This window comes from Petaurus breviceps, unplaced genomic scaffold (assembly GCF_028583685.1).
Source record: "Petaurus breviceps papuanus isolate PSGF00001 unplaced genomic scaffold, PetGlider_PUasm1.0 184, whole genome shotgun sequence".
NCBI lineage: Eukaryota > Metazoa > Chordata > Mammalia > Diprotodontia > Petauridae > Petaurus > Petaurus breviceps.
The window spans coordinates 17,169,290-17,186,207 of NW_027185793.1; the positions used below are offsets into that span (position 1 = coordinate 17,169,290).

At 36.4% G+C, this 16,918-nt stretch overlaps 1 protein-coding gene across 3 annotated transcripts in view; it reads right to left on the bottom strand.

Annotated features, from left to right (window-relative positions):
* The window catches only part of YTHDC2 (YTH N6-methyladenosine RNA binding protein C2), a 96,565-nt gene that overhangs the window by 14,644 nt on the left and 65,003 nt on the right, over positions 1-16,918 (bottom strand). For all 3 annotated transcript variants that reach the window (XM_069088191.1, XM_069088190.1, XM_069088192.1), the window contains exons 22-25: positions 14,516-14,721; positions 13,093-13,288; positions 4,701-4,810; positions 3,498-3,790 (exon numbers count right to left, since the gene is read on the bottom strand). In XM_069088191.1, coding sequence (XP_068944292.1) covers positions 3,498-3,790; positions 4,701-4,810; positions 13,093-13,288; positions 14,516-14,721 — 805 coding nt within the window. The remainder of the gene's footprint in view (positions 1-3,497; positions 3,791-4,700; positions 4,811-13,092; positions 13,289-14,515; positions 14,722-16,918) is intronic.

Below are 16,918 nucleotides of genomic sequence, written 5' to 3' on the forward strand. Positions count from 1 at the left end.
TACTCAGAGTGAGGTGCTTGTGTCCTTTACCATCAAGATTCTAGGGAGTTTGGGAAGGCTAGGTGGCACAGTGAATACAGCACTGGCCCTGGAGTCAGGAGGACCTGAGTTCAAGTCCGGCCTCAGACACTTAATACACACACACACACACACACACACACAAAACACTAGCCGTGTGATCTTGGGCAAGTTACTTAACCCCAGTTGCCCTCCAAAAAGCAAAAGAACAAAAAACAAAAACATTCTAGGGAGTTCTAGATAGCTAGTGAGTTGATAATTCTATTAGCTACATAAAATTTTTATTATCTTAAAAACTTTGCTATACATTCTGAAAATTCCTCAATGGGATAACGTCAATGGTTATCCATGCTTTTGTAATCTCAGTAGTGGATTACTGAAATAAAATCAGATACCCTTGAAAACAATAGAAACTTCAAAAGAATATGGTTTTACTTCTAAGTAGTACAAACTATAGGAAATTTGTAACAAAGTTCCGTAAGCTACTGATTCCTGAGTACAAACCAGTATTGCCTTTGAAACAAAATTTGTCAATAATTTTAGCCTTGTTAATAGCAACTCCTATTTATCCCTTTAATCAGAGCATTTATTAAGTGCTTCCTACTTGCCAGGCACTGTGCTAGGTGCTGGGGTGTGTGCCATCACATTTGGAACCACAAAGATTGGGACCTCAGTAATGTTCCTTTAATAATCAATTAACTTTTCAGAGATGCAGAAAGAATTGTTTCAGTGTGCTGGAAATAACTGTACTGTCAAAACAAAACATAGCAATACATTTATCTTTTTTAACCTGAGGCAAAGCCTAAAAGCACTCTCACTAGGGCTTGGATACCAGTCCTTGCATGGAGCCAAGTACAGGATCCATGAGCAGGACATCTTCTGAGTGAGTCTCATCCCCCCCATGAAGCTTCACCTTATAATAATGACTGAATTGGTACTTTTTCTGAGTTTAGTCTGGTCCCCAGGAATCCAGGTATTTTCAATACCACTCCCAGTTATCCACTTACAATATATGGAAAGGAAGCTCCTTGAGGGCAGGGACTATGTTTCTTTTTTGTATCTGTATTCCCAGCACTTAGTACAGTGCCTGGCACATAGTATGTACTCAATAAAGATTTATTGCTTTAAATACTACACCAATGCTACCTTTTATCCTCATAGTAGATATTCCTACCAATAGGTACTGAAGATTAGGAGAGCTGCATCTCTTGTTCCCTAACCTTAAAGCTTCAGAGACCATTTCCCATAACTAGAATTTTGGCATTACCCTTCATAATTATAGTATCTTTTTTCCCCATCACTTCTCCTCTATTCTTCCTTTTTTTTTTTTTTTTGTTGGGTGAGGCAATTGGGATTAAGTGACTTGCCCAGGGTCACACAGCTAGTGTCAAGTGTCTGGCAGAGGCTGAATTTAAACTCAGGTCCTTCTGACTCTATCCACTATGCCACTAGTTGCCCTGTATTCTTCCTTTTCATAGCAACTGGCAGCATTCTTCCATCCTTCTCTATTCTGCCCTGCCACCATCCCTACTCTGGCCTCACCTCTCTCTTTTCACAGTCCATTCTTTAGTTCACTGATTCAGCTATAAACTGTCTTCTACCCTTGCCCCCTCATCCTATCACATTTCAAATTAAAATAATTCTTAAACCTGTATTTCCCTCAACATCTGAATTCTCTGGTGCTACTCCCAAGTTACTAAATGGCACTGGAAGAAATCACACCACCATGTTGACTACGACCAATTATAAATTTTGAATTTCATTTTACTTCCATATTAATATTACATAGCAGGCACTTACCGTAATAAATGCTTACTGATTAATTTATTCAAATATCATAGTGTTTTCATTTCTTATTACATTTCAACTCACTTTTAACAAACTACTCTTCTGGCTTAAAAACAATCTTGTTTTTGTTTGTTTCCAGCAAGAACCATCTATCTCAATGTGAGAGAAGGCACAGACATGAATTTGGCCATGAGTCTTGTAAGTAGGCCTGTACATTCTGGAAGCTTTCTTGATCTGATGTACTAAAAAACGAGAAGTTTCACATCTAAACCCTTATGTATTGAATTTCTGAATAAGTGTAGAAGTAACTCAGAAAATTGGGGGGACCAAGAAGCTTGTGTTTAACCCCACTACTCAACCTGGATCTATTTGCCAAATCCATTATTTTAGTGACTGAAAGGAACATATTTCCATATGACATTTTAAAAATACTTAGTAACCCTTCAGTATGCATGGCCTTGCTAGTCTGGGCAGTTTCAAGTGCTCCTCAAGTAGGGTTGGAGATCTAGGACCCTTTGTCTTAAATGATATTATAAGGCTCTACAAATTCAGCGAGTATTGAACCATTTTCAAAAATCACTTCATAGGGCTACCCAAAGAAAGAGAATTTACTCTATAATTTTTTTCTCCAGTCTGGTCCTATGATTTCAACATGGGGGGGGGGGGAGGGCGGAGATTTCCAGTGAGAAAGCTCCTACCTGCTCAAAAATCTTCTCTGCCTCCATCTCATACAGGATAAAATATAAACTCTTTATGATGACATTTTTATCCCTTTGCAATCTAGCTACCATTTTTCTAGTCTTATTTCAATTATTCTTTTCTATGACCTTTATGTTCTTGTCATTATCCAGGGTTATTTTGCAATTTTCATTGGAAAACCTTGTGCTTTGTATTTCCCAGGACTAGACATATCTATATCTCCCCCCGCCTTCGAGTTCTGTGCATCTGCAAAAGATGTTCCCCATGACTGGGATTCTCTCTATCATCATCCCCACTTCTCAGAAGTCTTATCTTTTCCAGGCTTTGTTCAGATGCTAACTCCTCTATGAAGCCTTCCCTATCTCCCTAGAAGTTAGTGTCCTCTCTCAATTTTGCTGTTATATTTACCTGTGTATATATGTTGAAACAATTAAGTAAAATATAAGATCCTTGAGGGTAGGCCTTCATTACCTCCTGCCTGAGGTAATGAGACAGTCACAGGCTGTCTCCCTTGTCCAGGAAATACTCTGTCCTCACCTTTACCTTACAGAATCACTGGCTTCCTTTAAGGCTCAGCTTAAGTGCCATCTCCCACAAGACATCTTGATCCCACCTTGATGCCTATCTTGATCCCTTTGGTTATTATAGCCCCTATACCCACAAGGAAATTACTTTGAATTTATGAGGAAGGGGGCAGGATTTCAACAGAGCAATTATTTTATACTGATACTGTCACTACTCTATAAGTTTTGTTTTATATATATAAACTTTGTTTTATATATATATATAAACTTATGTTTTAATTTTGTCCTTGAATTCTGAGGGAAGAAGAAAACTGAAGGGCAGAGGATGGAAGAAAAGGGAAAACAGTAGAGAAGGAGAAGAGGATGGAAAGGGACACATGTTACAGTGAATTTTTCTATATACAGAAATTTTCTTCATGTAATTGCCTGAAGCTAATGTTAATCTTCATAAAAATCTGAAACAGTTACCTTTCTGTATTAGAAGAATCATCAGAGAATTCAGTATCTGCTGAACTTTTCCTGCTGTTATTTGACCTCCAAGAAGATGCCAAAGGAAGTTCCTCTGAAGATATTGGTCTTGGTCTCTGGCCAATCCCTGATGGTTGCTGCAACCCTGCAGACTGTTCTTCTGTGCTTAAAACAGCTATAATTGCTCTTAGAGTTGCTTCATCAACTTGAGACCAAGGCTTAGAAGAAGCTCTCATATGACGCAAAAATAAGCTATGCCATTTCTGTCTGAGTTGCAGCAATAAGCTGGCAGCCTGTAATTAATTTTTATTCAATTAGAATTCACATGGAAGCCAAGCATAAACCATTTGCTTATTCCATTATTCAGAGTATTTTATAATTTTCATTGAATGAAATTTGTGCTTTATGTTTTCCTCAGAATTTTATCTTATTTTTTGGGGAAGGAAGGGGATTGGATTCTATTTTTCCTGGTTTGGTTTTTCTACCAAAAAAAAATGAGGTATCTTGTTTTTCCCCAATTACATGTAAAAACAATTTACATTCATTTTTAAAAGTTTTGAGTTCCAAATTCTCTCCTTCCCTCTGTGCCATGCTCATTGGCAGGGCAAGCAACTGGATATACATAATTTGAGAGAAAAACTGCTGTCTCCTTCCCCTCCTGTCTCTCTCTCTCTGTCTCTCTCTCTTTTTTCTTTCTTCTCTCTCTAGATACCTAAGTAGAAAGAAGTTCTTAGATCAGAGAATTTAAAGATGGAAATCATCTACTTCAACTTCTTAATTTTACAAATATTTGGAACCTGGGGCTTAAAGAGGTAATATGAAACATGTAGTAAATGACAGGGGATTCAAACCCTAGGTTTTCTGACTTTAAATTCCATGCTTATGCACCATTCTCTCTCTCTTTATCTCCCTCCTATTATAAGTTCTGTGTTCTGTGAAGAACTATTTTCTGAAATTCTCCCAGGTTCACTGAAATATTATCTAACTTTTTTCTCTTAACACTGCCATTTTTATGGCCAAGAGCTTGATTTTTCTATCTATCCTTGGACTGAGCAAAAAACTCATTTGAAGATAGAGTCTACAGTGAGAATAACAACAGAAAAAGGTTTCCCCCCTAATATTCAGGGGAGAGAATTGGTTAGAAAAATTACATAAACATGAAGTTGCCAAATAAGCTTATACAGTCTACTAAAAGAGCACTACCTCTGGATCCATTTTGAAGCTTAGCCACTCATCCAGTTTCAAAGTAGCCAAATTAGCAGTGGTTCTATCTTCCATTTCACTGTCACTGCTGTCATTAGGAACACCATCCACTTTTCAAACAAAATATTAAAGAAGAAAAAATACACAAATTTTAGCATATATTTCAGGATAGAAAAAAAAATCTTAAAGATGTTTCTAAGGAATGTTCCCATGCTTACATAAATCTTCCTGACTTACTTAAATATTTATGGACAGATCTCTTCCAGCTTTCCCTGTCTCAAAAGCCAGCAAGGAGGAATGGGAAAGGAGGGGATAGAAGAAAAGCAAACATTCTTCAGGAAAGCTCAAGTAGTCAAAGGAGATATTTGTATGTAAAGCATTCTGAAAACCTTACAACATTATACAAATTCAATTATTATTATTGTTATAGTCGAGAATGAACATATAAATCTTAAGATATTTCGAAACTACAGAAATCATGATAAAACTTTGTAATCTGTATTCACTACTCACATATACTGTGCGTTCATATATGTTCCCGCCAACAACGAAGATCACAAATTACTCATGTCTACCTATTCAAGTGACTCTTGTCCTTGTCTTCTTGCAAATGTGTCATAGCAAATAGTCTACCTGACATGGCTTTCCTCCTTCCCTTATCACTAAGATGCCAGTGGAGCACCTGAGGTATCCACCAGTCATTATTTATGTTTTCCAGATAACTAGTCCATTTTCTTTTTTGAGTCTTCCAGTCTTTGAGAACGTTACTCTTGTCCTTCATTGTTCTTTTTTCTTATTGTTGTCTTCATGTAATAATAGTCTGTTTACACATACCATATTCTTTTCCGTTGCCCTTTTAGTGATATGCATTTTTAATTCTTGAAAGACTGTAGTATTCCATATCCCATAAGTCCAATATTGGTTTCAAAGAGATAGGCCTTTGTATCTGGGGGAAATTTGGGGTCACCAAAAGAGTTTTGCAATTTCCTAGCATACACTGATGTGATGAATAAGCACTATTTTCATGTCATAATCTGGGCAATATACCTCAACCATGTAGTTTTTCCTGAGTGGATGAAAAGACCAAACTCTTTTGAGTGATTATGGTTGTCCTTCAGGTGGCTATAAAATGTCTTCAGGCTTGACACAATCAGCACAATTTCATCTGCAAGTAAGAGTGAATGGAGGTCCTTATCACCTCTAAGGAATCCACTTTAACTTGGATTTTGCATTAGAACTCTCCATGACTGTGGCAAACCTAACATTAACAATCAAAGGATTGGTAGGAGTGACATCTCATGCACACAGGATGGGTTAGTTTCTCCATAAAATTAATGACTCTTCATTCTGGATTGAACTGATTTTGGAGTCTAAAGCTTAATGCATTAACATAAATATAAAAGCCTAGTGAATAAGGAGCTTACCACCAAGGCAAAAAACAAAGGCAGGAGCATTATGTACAATTAAATAAATGATGTATCCCTGTTAAATATTTTGCTTTCTATGATGCTGCTGTTGTTGTGTCATGTCAGTTCTTCATGACCCCATATGTGGTTTTTTTGGCAAAGATACTTAAGTGGTTTGTCACCTACTTCACTAGCTCATTTTATAGATGAGGAAAATGAGAAAAACAGGGCTAAGTGACTGACCCAGTATCACCACATGGGCACTAAATCCTTGTGAAATATACTTTCCATAGGGGCAGCTAGGTGGCTCGGTGAGTAAAGTGCCGGCCCTGGAATCAGGAGGACCTGAGTTCTGATCCAGCTTCAGATACTTCACACACACACACACACACACACACACACACACACACACACACACACACACACACACACACAACTAGCCTTGTAACCTTGGGCAAGTTACTTAACCCCAACTGCCCTCCAAAAGGCAAATACATACATATATGCTCCATGCTACTGTTAAGTAAAACTAATTTTGCTAAATGGTCGATGAATGTCCCATTTTGTTGTGATACTGAATCTGAATCATTGGACCTACTTGAATCAGGTCAGGCCCAGAAATCTCATTAAACAAGTCATCAAAATGTTCTGTTATTTCATAAATTTGGCATTCCTTCCAATGATGCAGATCACAATCCACACAGGCCAACTTTCATTTATGTCCTCCCCAAAGTTCTCCACAAGAGATCCACCCAATATGCTTGTGGCCTGCATTCCTCATTTTCTTTAGGCACTTCTAAAAGAATGGGTGGAACACTCTGGTCATCTAACATCTGGTCAACCCCTGCTCTTAACATATAACCAGCCCATCTTTTTCTGTCCTAATATTATTTAATGAAATCTTTTCTACCTGTTCTTCAGAATTCCTGCCTGCTCACATCTATTATGTACCTTTTCACTGTATTTTCTGTGTTCATCTTTAGTTCTTCAAGGAAGTGGTGTTCTGGGTCTCGCTGCCATACAAGCAACACTGGCAAAATATTTAAATTGAAAAGATGTGCCTTTCCTGTTACGAGAAGCTTTGGATTAGCAAAAATGTGCTGTATGGTCCTAAAAGTAATCCAGTCCACTCCTGTCTTTACTTTTAACTTCTATGTGCATAATCTAACTCAAATATATATGCTGTTGTATAAGCTCTAATGGGTGTCCACACTGAAATTTTTCAGTTGATGAATGGTGAAATCAGAACAACAGGCATTTTTCATCTGTTTGGCTTTTTTATGAGAATGGAGAAGTCAAATTCTTAAGTGATTAGAGATCTCTTCCAGGAAGATCTACAATGACCTGGGGATGCAACTAGCACAATATCACCATCTAAAAAGGAACATTGCCATAGGGAATCCTTCTTCAACTTGTACTTCTGTGCTGGATTATCTTCCATCACAGTGAATACATGTAAGTATCTCCCTATATTATACTGTGCCTGAACTTTATTATCAGAAGATCATTTTGGCTGTTATATCTTCCAGGGAATCCTGAATGATCTTTGCCTTCAGGAGACAGGAGGTAAGGTTCACCTTGCTGCAAAAGAGCCTGTAAAGGCAGTATTTTTTAAAAACAACTTTTTGTTGAAGATTTTTGCCTTTTTATAATATCATCAATGTATATTATTTTATGATATGTTAGGATACATTTATTTTATGATTAGTTATATCATAAAATCATATCATGCTATGATATATTATTTTGATATATTATCAATACATATATCAATTATATCATCAATCCTTCCCCTCCCAGAGTCATCCTACATGACACATTTTTTAAAAAGGAAAATATCATCAAAACTGATTAATTGAAAAAGTCTAAAAATATATACAATGTACTACAATCATGAATCATCCATCTCTGCAAAGGGGTAGAGTAGGGTTTTATCCCTTCTTGTATCTTTCCTTAGGGTCATGCTTTTATAGTTTTGCAGCATTCACTTCCGTTTTCTTTGTAGTCATTCTTTCCCTTTTAGTCATCAGGTATACATGGCTTTCCCCGCCCCTTTCCCCCCCATGGTAAGTTGAATACCTTTTCACAACCAACAAATAGTGAGCACAACAGGATGTCACTCTCTATACTTTTCATAGTTCACTGTGAGAAATCACTTGTGAAAGCTTGTTCCTTATTTGTACCCTCATCAAGGATGCCTTTAATTCCTCTACAGATGACCCTTGTAAACATTTTAAATAGATAGAAAAGTAGGAATACACATATTTTTTTAACATCAAAAAAGTCTTAGACTTTTTTCCATACCTTTGGTATCTTCTCCTTGAAGTAACTTGTGTATTGGTCCCTCAGTACCTTTTCAAATGCAATGCCTCAAAAGTAGGTTTCTTTTATGTACAGTTATCCCTTTTTCTACGGTATGGGCGCTAGGTATGGTACCCTTGTGATCTGGAAAATCGATGTAAAATTCTTTGGCTCTCCCTTTGTACCAGAGAAGAAGTATGAATTTTTTCTATTATGGCTGTTTACGATACCTTATTGTAAAATTTGGGTTAAGTATTTGGTCACAGGTCATCTGCTGGCCTTCATATGTCATTTGCGGCTTCTGCAAAATTTCCACTTAATTTCTCATGCCGACCCTTGATATACTGAAACCATGATGGGGAAAATTGTGATATGGAAGGGATAACTGTATACTTGATTTAAGCTGGCTTCTTTTCCCATCTCTGTCCTTTTCATCTGTGATGTTAAGAGTTCAAATGTGGCGGTATCATTACCATTGCTGACCTGCATTAAGTTTTTGAAGTTTTTTTTTTTCATTTTTCTTCTGTTTGTAAGACATTTTTTCAGTTTTAAATGCAACTTGCTGAGCTCTATTTAAAGTGGTTTTATTCTCCATTGCTTCTGTCTGCTCTATGAAATAATAGTGGTCATAACCATTCATCATTTTTCTTCATAAGATTTAAGACTAATTTATATCCTTATTATAACCGTATATAGTAATATATATCAGTTTTGCCTCTGTCAGCTATTTCTATTTGGCCAGCAAATCAATTATTTGCTAAAGCACTTTCTGGAATCTTTTGTGGTCTCCTTATTGTAGCAATTAATATATGTTGGTTTAATTTCTGACTGAAATTATAGTTGGTATTGATGTCATTTCTCTTTTCCACTTTCCATTTTGGTTTTAAAAAAGCTTTTAAAAATAATTCAGTTAAATCATCCTAATTGTTCATCATATCTTTTTCTTTTTACATCTTTTTTCTTGTTAGTGTAAATACCAATCTCACTATAATGAGTCAGTCTGTACACATATAGTTGACTATACAGTAAATCCCATGTCTGTAACATTTGTTGTCTAGGCTGTTAAAACAAACTCAATTTCACTCTTTGTGAAGTCACTTCATTCTCACTTTATCCAGTGCTTAAAAATTCCTTTTCTGATGAGAGTCTATGATATAGAAATGTAAGGCTTCTGTACAATCTCCAAGTGTTTGGTCAATTTCACTTTTTTCTCCTGAATCATACTTTCCCATATATTTCTCTCCATCTTTACCTTTTCCTGCCTTTCACTGAAATCAGAGTGTATCAGCGTAGGTAGATTTGATTTGGAGGATCTTATGGAGGGGAGAAAGGCAATTGGGGTTAAGTGACTTGCCCAAGGTCACACAACTAGTAAGTGTTAAGTGTCTGAGGTCAAATTTGAACTCAGGTTCTCTTGATTCCAGGGCCAGTGCTCTATTCACTGCACCATCTGGATGCCCCTGGAGGATCTTATGAAGTTGTTCTTAGAATTCCCGTACTATTTCATTCTAACCCAGAACAAAAGATAATACATAAAATGCTTTATAAATCTTAAAAGCGTTATAAAACTAGGACCTGTGGTTACTGTCTTTTAAGGCATTCTGAACAACTTTGACGTATGTACGAGAAAGGCCTTGAAGGCAGTTGTTAAGGCTATGGTTTGTATGCTTAACTCAAACGATTCTTTTTCTATCTAATGGTCCCCAAGCTAAGCACAAGGAGGTTTTATGTACGTGTCTCTCAGTCAATTACACAGTAAAAGTACCTACTGTGGAACAGTTTATGAAAACACATTCACTCCCTCCCTATATCCATTCATCAAATATTCCCCTGATATGAGTGTAGATTATTCTCATAAAATTGTTATGTAGTTTGGTAAGTAGGCATATAGGTCAATATATACTGAAGCTTTCTTTTTCTTTTTTAATTATTTATAAAGTTCAAGATTTTTCCATGTCTTTGGTACCTTCTCTTTAAATAAGTTGTGAATTTTATTTACTCAACACTCTCAAAACTCCAGCATAGATACTATTTATGCATATGTAATCTAATTTCTTTTCTTTTTTTTTGCTTTTCGGAGGGGGAAGGTAGGGCAATTGGGGTTGAGTGACTTGCCCAAGGTCACACAGCTAGTTTTGTGTTGTGTCCAAGGCCGGATTTGAACTTAGGTCCTTCTGACTCCAGGGCTGGTGCTCTACTCACTGCTCCACCTAGCCACCACTACATGTAATCTAATTTTACTGATATTTCCAAACTTGGGGCAGCCATATGGCTCAGTGGATATAGCACTGGGCCTGGAATTAAGAAGGCTTAATTTTAAATCTTGCTTCAGACAGTTACTAGTTGTGTGACCTTAGGAAAGTCACTTTTATCTTTGTTTGCCTTAATCCACTGGAAAAGGAAACGGCAAACACCACTCCAGTATCTTCGCCAAGAAAACTCCATAGACAATACTGTCCACAAAGTCATAAAGAGTCAGATATGACTGAACAACTGAAAAACAAATTTCTAAACTGGTTCTTTAATGGCATTTCTACCTGCTCAATAAACACATCCAGGATTGTGATATTAGTCTAAGCATAGCAGCTCTGGCTCCACTGTTCTTCATGGTGAAAACAGTTTATTATAAATTCTTTTCTCCATCTTTCTTCTGTTATATTGTTCTTCCAGTTTTATTCCTAAATGCCCTCAGGATGACCGTACTTAATTCAATCTTTGCCAAGCTTTTTCCAAATTGGCTTAACTTTTCAGCTTCCCCTTTTTTATAAAGTAACAACGGCTACCACCATTGATCTCCATAAGATTTCATACTTCTAACTGGTGCAGTTGCTCTTGAATTGCTCTCTTTTTGCTTGGCAAGTAAGCCAAGTGTTATCTAATTAAAACAGTTTTTAGCTTCTTTTGGTCTCTTTTCTTTCTTTTGGTCTCTCTTCAGTGTCCTTGGCAATCAGTGAAACTTCTAAAGAAAACTACTAAACTCAGCACCAATGTACTTTTGTTCATCTACTTCTGATTTTTAACACTGAAAGCTTATTCAAAAAGATTATGTTAAAGTTATTTAATGCATACCATAATTTTCTCGCTTTCCTTTTCTTTTGGTTTTGCATTCACTTTGATCTTTGCTCTAATAAATTAGTGGTTTGATTATTTACTAGTAAACTAATTACTCGCACAGCTACACAGACAGCTAATTTAGGAATTACTACTACATAAGCAATGAGTCTTTTCAAATTTCCTGTTAACATAATTATTCTCATTTTTTTTTTGGTGTGAGTCATTTAGTGCTCATCATATCCCCGACTTTCCAAATTTTTTTTTAAGAAAGCCTTCATGATGTGGAGTCACAAGTTACCTCTGAAAACCACAAGTTTTGGTCTCTCTTAGGACATATTCCAGATCCATACCTTCCCATATATTTATCACCATTGTCACAGTGTCTCTATTTTCACCTTTTTACCAAAGTCAATAAGTATCAAAATACAGGTTTGATCTGGAAAGTTAGCAAATTCTTCACATAATTGTTCTATGACTTTGTCCTCAGAAACATACACTGGTGTAGAAGTTAAAATTGTTTCCATGGTAGTCTTTTCGTGAATACGCATAATCACAACAGTATGAAATGATAACGTCCATGAAATGATGTTTCTTGTTGCCTTTGAATCCCTAATAAAAGTTACTCCATCAACTCCTTTATTTGCATTTTCATGTGGCACTTTTCTTCTTTTTCATGATTTTATATATATATATATATATATATATATGTATATGTATATGTATACACACACACACATATGTATTTTTTTTTTGCCCTTTGGAGGGCAATTGGGGTTAAGTAACTTGCCCAAGGTTATACGGCTAGTTTTTCTTTCTTTCTTTTTTTTCTTTTTAAAGCAATTGGGGGTTAAGTAACTTGCTCAAGGTTACACGGCCAGTTATTTCTGGGTGTGGTGCTGAGTATCTGAGCCCGGATTTGATCCAGGTCATCCCAACACTGGAGCCGGTGCTCTTACTTGCTGTGCTACCTGGCTGCCCCTATGGCTAGTTTTTCTGTGTTGAGTTGTCTGAGGCCAGAACTGAACTCAGTCCTCCCGACTCAGCAGCCAGTGCTTTACTCACTGTGCCACCTAGCCGCCCCCATGATTTTATTTATAATGAAAATGTTGTCATTGATATGATTCAGTTCTTCCAGTAGTATAGCTACTCCTTTGTCACTGGACAAAGAATTTCATATTTAGAGGTAAATTTAAATTGAGAGATAGTCTAAAAGCTGTGTTAATTCTTAACATTCTCTGCTCACTTTTCCAGAATCTTGCCAATAGCCCTACAGAAACTGAAGGAATAGGGGTCACTTTGTATTTTTCTTTATTTAGTGGGCTGCCCTGTCCAATGAATTTATCATCAAGCAGACAACTCGCTAGTGATGCTACTCAATTAGGTAGGTCTTCGGAAAGGTGACTTATTCTGTGGCTGGGATCACACTCAAAAGTCTTTCTAGTACAGTATGACCTACCACCTGGGAATATATTTGTCTCATGAGGGAACATAAAGGGAGTAAATCTTTACACTGCACTTTACACATAATGATAGCTACTGTGTTTGATTTTTTTTAACTTCATAATATTATTGTTTTAATAAGAACCTTTAATTATAACTACTGAGTTTTATTCAACTCAGCATACATTTACCTCCAAAAGATGAAGGTTCCTGAAGAGCATTACTTGACAATCTAGCTGGTCCACAAAATATTGAAACAGTGACAGGTGTCACAGCTGAACAACATCGGATATTGGCTATTCTATGTGCTCTGGTCATTTCATCATATATAAGCCAATCTGTGGGGAGAGCTTGAAGAGCTGCTGCTTGGCCGTTGGCTGGAGGAATCTGTTAAAAAGTGCAAAAAATTAAATTACATAAAATTATAAAAATATCTTTGGAAATAGACCAAGAAGTGGTATTACCGGGTCAAAGGTATAGGTAGTTTAATAACTCTTTGGGCATAATTCCAGATTGCTCTCCACAAATGGTCGATCATTTCACAATTCTGCCAACAATGAATCAGTGTCCCAATTTTTCCACATCCAGTCCAACATTTGTCACTTTCCCCTTCTACCATATTAGTCTATCTGGTATGTATAAAAGGTTGTTTTAATCTGTATTTCTCTAATCAATGAGTTAGAGCATTTTTATATGACCATAAATTGTTTTGATTTCTTCACTGGAAAACTGCCTATTCATAGCCTTTGACAATTTATTACTTATGGAAATGTTTATAGCAGCTCCCTCTGTGGTGGAAAAAGAATTGGAAATTGCAGGGATGCACATCAGTTGGGGAATGGCTGAACAAGTTGTGGTATATGATTGTGATAGAATACTATTGTGCTATAAGAAATGATGAACTCAATGATTTTAGAAAAACATGGAAAGACTTGTATGAAATAATGAAGAACAAAATAAGCAGAACCAAGAAAACATTGCATATAGTAACAGCAATATTGTTTAAGAAGGACTTTAAGCGAGTAAGTTATTTTGTCTATTATAAATACCCAAATTAACTTTAAAGGACATATAAAGACATTGTCTGTATCCTGAGAAAAAATTGATAAATACAAGTACATATAGAATAATTTTACATAATTTATATCTATCTGTGTCTAATGGGTATTATCTCTATCTATCTCTAGGGTGGAGTTGGGGGAAAGAAAAGAAAAAAGAAATTTACATGATAATTTTGTTGTATATTTGAAAGGAATAGCTAGTTGTGCATAACAGATTTGTAGTTTCACGTATAATCACCTTTTATTTCATAAATTAAAAATAAAATCTTTAAAAATTATAAAAATATTTTAGTTGTTATTCAGCTTACTTAAAATATTCCAAAATATGGATGTTTTCTCATGAAACACATATGTATACTAACAAATACCCTATTACCAGAATTCTGAAATTCTTTCATGAGTTTAAAAAAAATAACTTTTAAAGCAATCACTCCAGTTCTCTCATCCCTATGTCTCCATCAAATTTCCTTTTTCCTGGTATGTTCATATTCTTGAACTAAATTTTATTCTATTCATTCTGCATTCTAAATGTTAAATCAAGAATATAATTTACCTTTTTATATTGAGGTTGACTGAGAACAGAAGTTGGATGAAACCGTACTTTTTTCTCCTTTGGTCCTGTCAATACTACATTCTCTCTGTCCACATGAACTAAATTAGGATACATGCCTGCCACCAATGCAGCTTTAACCACAGCCCAATTCTCAGAGTTTGTGTTAACATCCCGAATGTCACCACCACCTCGTGCTCTAACGAAACCTAGAACGGAGAAAACCCAGTTATACTTTATAAATGATTCCCAAACTAAACAAAAGCTTTCATATTTGTGTGTGTGTGTGTGTGTGTGTATTAATATCTTTGAATATCTCTACATGTGGATTTATGGAATATCCTTTTCTGGAAAAGCTTTAAATAGGAAAAAAGTATTTCATAAGTAATTCTGTAATCTTAATAAATGAAGTCATAGACTCTCTGGGATTGTTTTTTTTTTCTTTTTTTTTAAGCAATTGGGGTTAAGTAACTTGCTCAAGGTTACACGGTCAGTTATTTTGTGTGAGTGCTAAGTATCTGAGGCCAGAACCGATCCCAGGTCTCCTGACTCTGGGGCCAGCGCTCTTACTCACTGAGCCACCTGGTCGCCCCATGGGACTGTTTCTTAATTTATAAAATAAGTGGGTATGATGAGATGTATTCTTAAATGTCATCCATTCTATAGTCTTTATAATACATTTTTGGGTTGTCTAAGATGAAGGTAAGTAGCTGGGATTAAATGATGTCCCAAGATCTCTTCTTTATTTCTATTATTTGAAATGTTAGTCCTTGACCTATCAATTACTAGATGCTACCAAAGGGTGTCACAAATGGGCAACTGAGGGGCGGCCAGATGGTGCAGTGAGTAAGAGGGCCGGCCCCAGCATCAGGAGACCCAGGATCAGTTCCGGCCTCAGACACTTGGCACCCACACAAAAAATAACTGGCTGTGTAACCTTGAGCAAGTTACTTAATCCCGACTGCTTAAAAGAACAAACAAAAAAACCAAATGGGCAACTGAACATTTCTCCAGATCAAAGTAAGTTATATATTGGCTACAATACAAAGTGAAATGTCAAAACACTTTTTTTTCCCTTTCTCCACATTCAACACATCATTAAACTACTCCTTCATCCTAACAATAACGTCTTTCTTCTAACTTGTAATCTAAAGTCTGGAAGCATTTTTCCTCACTTAACTGCAATCCTCAATAACTGATTCAAAGTAATTACCCTACAGGGAAATGGAAACTTAAGTGTTTTCTAAAAGAAAAAAAAGGCATTTGGTACCATAGAGCAATTATGTATGTGTTTTTAAAAATCTTTATTAATTTTATTTTAATTTCCATAATGTCTTATTTTTGTGGTGACACTGGGTTCTCAAAGACTCCACCATAGGAACTTAAGTTCCAGATGGTTCTACTATACTGGAAATGCTTCAGTTATCACCCCAGAAAAAGAATGAGTCTGTTATTCAGGAACCAACATAAATAAATACAGAGAAGCTTATTACTAGAAAGTTGGCCACTTAGTAACTAGGTCTTTGGCCATAGCAACCACTGAAACAAAAATGTAAGTCACTGCTTCCATGACTACCTCCTTCTGCTTCTGCACTGGCAGTGGCAGAGTAGAAGAAAGTACAAAGAATCACGTTTTTTTTTTCTTTTTGGTTTTTGCAGGGGAGAAGGCAGGGCAATTGGGGTTAAGTGACTTGCCCAAGGTCAGATGGCTGGTCAGTGTAAAGTGTCTGAGGCCAAATTTGAACTCAGGTTCTTCTGACTCCAGGGCTGGTGCTCTACTCACTGCGCCACCTAGCCGCCCCCCAGAATCATGGTTTTTAAACCTTCTATCAGCATGAACTTAGCTGCTGGCACTCTAAGTGGGAGATTCTTGCCAACAGCCATTGAATAGACAATGCTAGAAAAGCTGAATCATAATACTCTCTACTATAAAAAAGACCAGAAGAAAGAAGGAAGTTGCAGCTGAATAAAGGAATAATTCAGCTTTTCCTTGAAAAGAAGCAAAGATGATTGAGTTGGTTTTGCCATACGCCCAAAGGCAAGAAAAAACATCTTATAGAGCAGTCGGTCATCTTATATTCTACTACTCACGCAAAAAGAACACCATGAAAATAACTGTATCAACATTTTTTATACAAGATTAAGGGGTAGAAAAATTCTATGAAGAACCTCATCTTAATCTTCCAATTAAAATCAACAAGCACCAGGGGCGGCCAGGTGGCTCAGCGAGTAAGAGTACCAGCTCCAGTGTTGGGGTGACCTGGAGATCGAACCCTGGGCTTGGACACTCAGCACCACACCCAGAAATAGCTGGCCGTGTAACCTTGAGCAAGTTACTTAACCCCGATTGCTTAAAAAAAAAAAAAAAAATCAACAAGCACCGAAACTTATTCACTTTAGTGCAAT